The sequence below is a fragment of the Strongylocentrotus purpuratus genome, unplaced genomic scaffold (assembly GCF_000002235.5).
Source record: "Strongylocentrotus purpuratus isolate Spur 01 unplaced genomic scaffold, Spur_5.0 spur5_scaffold_15, whole genome shotgun sequence".
Classification (NCBI taxonomy): domain Eukaryota; kingdom Metazoa; phylum Echinodermata; class Echinoidea; order Camarodonta; family Strongylocentrotidae; genus Strongylocentrotus; species Strongylocentrotus purpuratus.
Genome location: NW_022145600.1, coordinates 29,107,095 through 29,116,166, shown reverse-complemented (window position 1 = coordinate 29,116,166; position 9,072 = coordinate 29,107,095). Strand labels below are relative to the sequence as shown.

Sequence of the window (9,072 nt, the reverse complement as noted above, 5' to 3'; positions counted from 1 at the left end):
TACCAGGTAAGTGCACATTTCTGGCAGAAAAATGGCGAATGGGTGAGTCGCGCGGGATAGGGACAAATATAGAAACTGAGCGAATGAAGGGGGGAATCCCCGGCTGCGCGTTTTCTTCTATCTGAACTACGTTCGCGCGGGGTACAGTGTTGGTGTTGACAGTAGACCTTTTGAGGGATTGGTCGACCACGGCTTCGCTACAAGGACACGATCAAGCGGAGGCAAATTGAAATCAAGACTTAGACAACTGCTGCAGGCCAGCGAGATGTGGAGAACGTAGAGTAAAGTAAAGCACTGTATTAAGTGAAAATGAAGGCGGTCACAGACAGCTACTACAGACCTTTTGTAAGAATTTTTTTTTTTTTTTTTTTTTTAATAATAAGCCAGTTCACGGTTGCAGTCTGAGCATGAGCAGATAAAGGTCATTGCAGAACAAATTTTGAAATACACGGAGACGAAATACTGGATACGTGTTCATGAAAGTTATGTAACATTATTCATTCATGCACATTCAGTGCCATCCATGATACACAGGTGGAAGTATTCTTTGAAAAGGGGAAACAAAGGCTATTTATAGCACCTCCATCGCTGTAGGAGTGATTATTTCAAAATGTAAAAAGTGGGACCTCTTCATGTTTTTAAGATCTGTGGATATTCGGGGTCATTGCAGTAATGTGCTAACCGTGAACTGGTCTATTTAAAATAAAAATCAACGACATCGCATATTTACAATAATCAATAAAGTAAATGGATGTATACAGAACACGGTAGTCGGGTACAACACAGGACAACACAACACAAAACAGCACAACACAAATGCCTCATTCTAGTCAGTTACATTTTGTACAGTAAGCTCACCTTAACATGCATCAACGTTTAATATCATGTAAGAAAACCGAGACTGGTCTCGTCAAGGAGATCCTCCACTGAAATACAGTAATATTAACAATAGAATAACATAATTGACAATAAGAAAGTATACAGTTTATTAAATACCAAGGGACCAAAATTATACAAGAAAAAAAGTGTCCATTTCCTAAAGTGGGAGCTCAGTTTACCTTTCTCAAGTTCTCTGCTTTTTTAAATTCAATTTTCTGTTTCATATTTACAAAAGAAAGAAAGACCTGGAAATTCAATTTACCTCTTGAAATTTAGATCAAATAATATAAAATTTGAGGCGCAGATACAAAGACTGCCACCACTACCAAATATTATTATGAGCGTACTCAAAGTACAGCGTTGTCTCCTTCGTCATAAATTATTATCAATATAATCTGGAACCTTTTTCCATATTGGAGCAACTATACGTACTGTGCATTTACTGTAAGAAAGCTACAAGGGGAATCACATTGACTGATATATATTCTTGAAAAAAATCTTCTTTTAAATATGAGAGTCTTATATACGATATCATTAATTTGCAAAAGGCCGCGCGGAATATTACCCCTCCCCCCTCCCCGAGGATAATTACCCGCACACCCCTGAAAATACCTAGGACAACCCCCCCCCTACCCTGATATTAATTTGGTTTTAATAAAAGCACAATTTTTATGGGGGGTGATTGTCCACGGGGGTAATTGTCCTCGGGGTGGGGGAGGGGGTGGTTGTACTTGGGGAGTAATTTTTCCGCGGAGTATGGTCCTTGGGAGTTGTCTTCCGGGGGCTGATTTTCCGGGGTGTTGTACTCCTTGAGGGTAATTTTCAAGGGGGCGATTGTCCAGGGGAAAAAATAGTGCTTACCCCCCCCCCCCCCCCCGCTTATTCACCAGCTGGTTGATATTCCCCGCCAACTATTTTCTCACGAATTGGGCAAAACGAAATAAAAAGTAGTGCTCCTTACCCCCCCCCCCCCCCCCCCCCCCCATCTCCCCGCTTATTCACCAGCTGTCAGATATTCGCCTCTAAATAATTGTCACGAATTGGTGACATAAAAATACTGCTCCTTATCCCCCTTACCCCAGCCCCAGGCGCGCCGGAAGCAGTTTGGGATGGGGGGGGGGGAGGGGGGAGGGGGAACATTCCAGGGAGCTCACCTTCCAGGGACAGTGGCGTAATGAGCAAAAACGTTTGGAAGGAGGGGGGCAGAAGAAAAATCTGCATCACTCTTACACTTTACATGCAGGCCCTGCGGAACGTTTTTCAAAGTGGAGTATTAAAGATCAGGTAGAGCGTGAATTGGCGCGGGGTCATGGGCATGAGCCCAGGCAAGGGATCAAGGGGCTGAACCCCCGGAAGCTCAGGCCTTTTAGGTATTAAATTACGGTCAGATAAGCATATTTAGATACCTAATATGTGACACTGGCAGGTCACTAATTGCGGGGAGTCCAGGGGGCAGAGCCCCAAAAGATCAGATGTTTTATGTATTTAATTACGGTTAGATGAGCATCCAGGGTCCCTCTTTAAGGCCACTATGGTCCGGGGGTAGAGCCCCCTGTAGCTCAGAGCTTTTAGATATTTAACTATGGTCAGATAAGCATCCAGGGGCCTGCCTTAGGGCCGTTGGTGGGGTCCAGGGGGCAGAGCTCCCGGAAGCTCAGGGGTTTTAGGTATTTAATTACGGTCAGATAAGCATCCAGGGGCCCGCCTTAGGGCCCTTGGTGGGGTCCAGGAGGCAGAGCCCCCAGGAAGCTCGGGGTTTTAGGTATGTAATTTACGGCCAGATGGGCATATTTAGATACCTCATTTGTGACATTGGCAGTTCACTTTTTGTTTCTCTCTCTCTCTATCTTTCTTTTTGTCTGTAACATATTTTTTCAAAAAGTGAGGGGGGCTCGAGCCCCTGAGCCCAGCCGTTTTGCAGGCCCTGACATGAAAGCTTCTAAATATGCATATTTTGCGCTCCACTGTAAATTTGGGAATTTCTAATTTTCCAACAAACGCATAAAAAGGCAGGACTTACAAAAAAAAGGGAAAAAATACCGGAAAATCGTGTCATTTCAGCAACATTTGTAAATCACTGGTATCGAATAAGAAATACCCTGGGTATAGTTACAGTATAACAGCCCCGATGCAAATATCAATTAAATAATAACTTAGGCAACTCCAAGATTTTTTTTTTACTTAGTGTTCTTATTAGTACTATGTTTTGTCCTTTTTTAGGGAAGCACAGTTAACCATGCCCAAAACCTCGAAGGGAATTAGATCGTCGTGCCTTGGCTAAAGGGCAAAATTTGACCAGGGAACTATCTCTTGCCCTTTTTTTTAAATAATTTAGTGAACGATTGGAGAGGGCTACGATTTTTAGGTTTAACCGCTCGTATCACATTGGGTACCATAATTATAGATGCACACTACAGTATATTAGGCACGATATTTATTCATTTAAGCAAATTAAAGACCCACCTTTTTCATCCTCATATCAAACTTAAATCTTCTCTGTACCATATAAGATCAAGAATAGCATACTAGGTATAGGAGACGTACAGGCAGTATAAATATTAAGTTGTAAAAATGTGTATTATTTCTTGTTCCGTACATGGATTCACGGTATGATATCGACTATGGAATACGTGTCATCATCATTATTAGTAATTATTATCATTGTTATCATCATTAATATTATTATTATTGGTAGTAAAAGTAGTAGTATTATCAATAATAGTAGTAGTAGTAGTAGTAGTAGTAGTAGTAGTAGTAGTAGTAGTAGTCAGTGGCGGATCCATGGTGGATTCCATTTCAATACAACATTTTTTTTTCATTTGATTTTATTCACTGAGCAAATTATTGGCCGGGGGGATTAAAAAAAATTCGGGAGCCAAAAATAAATAAATTAGTGCTCTCTACCCTCCCCCCCCCCCCTCCTCCCCACTGAGCGAATTATCGGCCCGCTATTTCGCCGCTAAATATTTTCTCACGAATTGGGCCCCCTCTCCTGCCACCGACTGGATCCGCCCCTGGTAGTAGTAGTAGCAGTAGTAGTAGTAGTAGTATCGTATAGTATTAGAAGTAGTAGTATATAAAAGTAGTATTAATAGTAGTAGTAGTAGTAGCAGTAGCAGTAGTAGTAGGAGTAGTAGTAATAGTAGTAGTAGTAGTAGTATAGTAGTAGTAGTAGTAGTAGCAGTAGTAGTAAAAGTAGTAGTAGTAGTAGTAGTAGTAGTAGCCAGGGGCGTAGACAACGGGGGGGATGAGGGGGATGCATCCCCCCCCAGCTCACAAGGTGGGGGGATGGCATGTACAATCATCCCCCCCCCCCCCAGGTTTTGGGGAATGATATTTGCTTACTTAATAAGTCATAATGATGATAATAATAGTAATAATAATAATGATAACAATTATAATTATAATAATAATAATAATTATGATGATGATAATAATAATCCTCATCATTATTGTAATTGTGTTTATTGTTATTAGCCGCATTCACACGGTGAAAGCCAATTCAGACGGTAAAAAAAGTATTTTGTGGTTATCTTGTGGTTTGGAAACCACAAGATAACCACAAGATTAAACAGGCGCGGATCTACGGGGGGGGGGGGTTAGGGGGTTTAAACCCCCCTTGGGCGGCCCAAAAAACAAACAAACAAAAAAGGAAAAAAAGAAGGAAAAAAAGAAAGAAAAAAAAAAAAAAAAAAAAAAAAAAGAAAAAAGAACGCACGCTGGAGAGAAACCCTTTCAAGTGCAAATATTGTGAGAAGATATTCAACTCATCTGGTAACTTAACCAAACACATGATAACTCTGGATATAACTGTGTATTTAACTGTTACTTGATTTAAAAAGACGTTATCATGCACTGCTTTTTATGGTCTCCATTGTGTTAATAGATGCCAGGAAAACATCACTTACGGGGTTCAAATAAACACCCCAAAAAAATCGGTTCGCCGCTTCGCGGCTCGTGGACGATGCTCCGCATCGTCATTATTGGTCAACCCCCCCTTAGCAAAAAGCTAGATCCGCCCCTGAGTCATCCCCCCCAGGTGTACGAACCTGTCTACGCCACTGGTAGTAGCAGCAGTGGTAGTAGTAGTGGTAGTAGTAGTAGTAGTAGTAGTAGTAGTAGTAGTAGTAGTATAGTAGTAGTAGTAGTAGTATTAGTAGTAGTAGAAGTAGTAGTAGTAGTAGTAGTAGTAGTAGTAGTTGTTGTAGTAGTATTCTCCTCATCATTATAATTAAAATATACAAAAAGACCAATTGCTGGACGAATAAATAAAATCAAATGAAATCAAATTTATTGGAATAAAATCCACCATTTTGGAGAATGTACATGCAAAAGTATCAGAAGTATCAAACATTTTTATAATGGGTTACAAGTGAATTGTTGATCAATATGCAATAAAAATAAGAGAAGCAAATACAGTTTGATAATAACTTTTCTTGATAATCACTAGTAATTATAAAAGAAATATCCAACCAAGTTAAAGTGAATAGTCGAATTTCAGATCATCATTAAAACAAGAAAACAAAAGCAGAAGAGTAATAATAGCAGGAAAGAACATAAGTTTCATCTAGGAAAAAAGTTGATGTCGCCATACCGCAAAATTCTTCCTATAATTACAAAATACTTTGAAACAAGTATTCCTAAATCTATCAGCCAACATGTTACTGATAGAGGTGATATAAATCTTAATCATTATATTGCATTGTTATACAAAAAATTCTTCGAATTAACTGCAATGACATGAGAGGGATGATTCCATTTGTCTTTTTGACAACTCTCAGAAAATGTACTCTTTTGTGCAATACGGCAGTTTTAGACTCGTGAAGGCGGCCAAACTCAGCGTTCAATGGCACAAATCTTGTAGCTTTCTGGAGGCATAGAGAGCCCAGGGTGACCTCGCATGCTGTGGGTTGGTTGGTCGGGAGGAAGCTTGAATTCGAATTGCTGGAAGAGGTTGGTGAAGAGCAAAAATGATTCCATCTTGGCAAGTTGCACACCCAGGCAATCACGACGGCCTACCAGGAGAGGAGGAAAATGCCGATATCTAGTAAATTGATGAATGGGAAAATTATTGTAACCATTCTTTTTCTCATTAGTCATTTAGTCATTTACTAGAATTCAGACACCATTTCTGCAATAATCTATAACGCAATCCGCCCAATGCCCCCTCGCATGGTGGATTCGCTTACAAGTAATTGAAATAACTATCAACACGACGTGAGAACCTTTGGCACAGACTTGAAAACGATCAATACCTCATACCCTTCACTTTTCATTTTTTCAAAGAGTTGCTTTTATGTTTGCCCATACAACGCTTGCATAATATTGTGAGTATCAGGTGTAGATCATACAGTATATACTGGTCCCCCTTTAAACTGTTTTCAAGCTCTAATTGTCTCTCATGGGAGAACTCTACTATGATAGCATATGGGAGGAAATGGGCGAAATATGAACGGTTTATGAGGATTGACGATATACAATAACGAGTTCATTCCCTAAGGAGAACACGAGCTATCTTACCAATGCTGAATGGCATCCAAGCCTCGTTCTTCACGACTGTTTGACCATCAGCACTGAGAAATCTGTCTGGGTTGAATAGGTGTGGATTACACCACTCCTTGGGATCATGATGAACAGCCCACAGGTTAGGGATAACGATGGTCCCCTTGGGAATAGTATAAGGTCCAATGGAGACATCTGCAGACGTCATGTGAGGCAGAGCGACCGGGAGGACAGGACGGATGCGCATAACCTCCATCAGGGTGGCGTCGCAGTAGGGAAGGTTTGGGCGGTCACTGGTGTTTGGTTGTCGGCCACGCCCAACAACTGCATCCAACTCATTTTGTACCTATTGGTGGAAAAAAAAACACTTTAAGATTTAACCCCCGATACGCGGATTTTAACAAGATGTCTGCTCACTTGTCGGAAAATGTTATTCTTTATTGTAAATAATTATGCAGGTTCTTAGCATTCATAGGTCACCCTGTCAAGCTATTCTCTCTCAGTCATTCTTTCCCTTTTGTTCTCTCCTTTCTCTTTCTCTCTTTCTTTCTCGTATGTCTTGTAAAGTCCATGATCTAGTGATATCATGATGTTAGTGCTTGTACTTATACTTGATGAATAAGATCAATCAATCGATAATTCAATTAATCAATCAATCAATCATTCTATACCTTCTTCTGAACATCCGGGTAAACAGCTAGGTAGAGTATCGCCCATGAAGTCACCACCGCTGTGGTTTCAGTACCTGCGGCAAAGAAATCCAACACAATCCTCCAGAACGTGTCCATGGAGTAATCTTTCGAGATGTCGTGTGCTATACGCGTCAACGAAGTCCCGGATATTATCTTTCTGGAAAGTTTCTTGATGGTTGTAGAGATGAGACATGATGAAGTCCCTTAGCTTGAACGTGCAATCGCGGTGTGGTTTGTACCACGGAGTATGAACAAGTGATTCAAAGACATTAACTGGATCAGTATCTGAGACGAGGCTAAAGATATCCACCATTGCTTGCAGAGCTCCAATAAATTCGGGATCGTCGTACTCATATCGGCGACCGAAGACTAGCTGAACTATGATGTTAGCAGTTGCTTTGTTCAACAAAGCCGATGGATCCATGGGTTCACCATGTAGAGCCTTGATTTCCGAGTCAGCCAGATAACGAGCCTCAAGGTTGATCTGAGGGACAAGGCTCTTCTTACCAAAGCCGAAAGAGCGAAGAATTTTCGCTGGTCATCCCATGGCTTGCCATTACTCCAAACAATGGCAGCTGTAAGAAAGATGTAGCAGATTTGGTTTAAAATAATACAGATACAAACAGCCTCAACTCTGTTTGCCTTCATACACATGGAATTTTGTAAGCAAGAAAAATGTATACGTTTGCAAGGTTGGTTTCCTTTTACATCGTGAAGGTTATACTTTATTATATTATACAAATCCCATATACGCCTTTTTGAGAAACCACAAGCGGGATGCGGTACTTTACCATTCTTTTCAGCATCTGGAATTCCCCATCTGATATGCCCTGGTACGAATCGGTCTGAAAAGAATTCTCCTGACTTCACCAGAGCTTGTTTCATACTCGCCCTGTCGTTCAAGACAACAAAGAGAAACGGGCCTCTCCGAACGCTAGAAACGGGCCCATACTTCCTCGCCAAGTCCACGAAAGCCTCATGAATTAGACCCGAGTCGAATCGGTATCCGATGATTGGCAGCGACCATGGCCCGGGTGGAAGGTTTTTTGGACGCCGAACGAACAATAAACCATCTTACCCCCCCCCCCCCCCCGGAACGAAATATCGATCGGCCAAATTTTCAAATTTCGGGACCAAAACAAAATAAAAATGTGCTCTTATGAATTCACACGATCCGATAAGGTACTCACTTCATTACTAAAATATAATGAACGCAATGTATCATATCGTATTGTCATTAATGTAAACATAAATGTAAAGGCAACAAATTAAACCATATCAAAATTTGAAGCCAATATTCTGACTTTTTCCTTCGTCCTTGCAGTTGCAGTAATACCTTATCACTTCAAACCTTCTTAACTAATATTATGTTATCCTATATCTCTACAAAGGTAACCAAAGCCGAAAATCGGTCTCCACCAGTCCGAAACAAGTATTATGTTTGCCAAGTCATCTCAAACATGGGCAAAACTAACATCTGGAATAATGGGCTAAATAATTAGGCCCAGGCCTATATGACTTTTTGTCGACTATCAATTAGATTTTTTTTTTTATTAAGACTAACGACATGGACAATCCCTTTGCCAAGTGTATTGTTATGCATACTCTTCCAGAACACATAATCAGTCTTGATTAATTACCCCTTACCCTTGCAGACACAGCTCACGAATCTTGGTCACTGTCTTGTAGGGAATCTAGGTCTGGACCCCAAGAATTTGGATGTCTTTACATAGGGCTAATGCATACAGACTGTAAAAAGTTAACATTCCTGGAAAATAAGGCCTGCTTGTATATTCTACTGCTTTATACTATAATAGCCCCAACCAGCGTCAGCGATCGAAATTCAATTGGACCGACTGTCACCCAAGATCAAACTTTTGGAATGTGGTCGTCTTTTATCAATTTTTGTTTGTTGATAATAATTATAATATTCGGGAATAGGCCTACGAGTATGATTTATATATTGTTTTGTTGGTGTATAGACTCGTATAGCTGGGAT

The 9,072-nt window shown here is 40.6% G+C and overlaps 1 protein-coding gene across 1 annotated transcript; it reads right to left on the bottom strand.

Moving 5' to 3' along the window:
* Positions 1 to 5,131: 5,131 nt before the first annotated feature.
* On the bottom strand, positions 5,132 to 8,132 carry LOC580135 (cytochrome P450 2J2-like; the record flags this gene model as incomplete). The annotated part of the gene is given in 6 exon segments (XM_030986039.1): positions 5,132 to 5,894; positions 6,400 to 6,727; positions 7,053 to 7,276; positions 7,371 to 7,524; positions 7,527 to 7,648; positions 7,865 to 8,132. Coding segments are annotated over 6 exon segments (1,275 nt in total), but the record flags the coding sequence as incomplete, so codon positions are not given.
* Between the last annotated feature and the right edge of the window lie 940 nt (positions 8,133 to 9,072).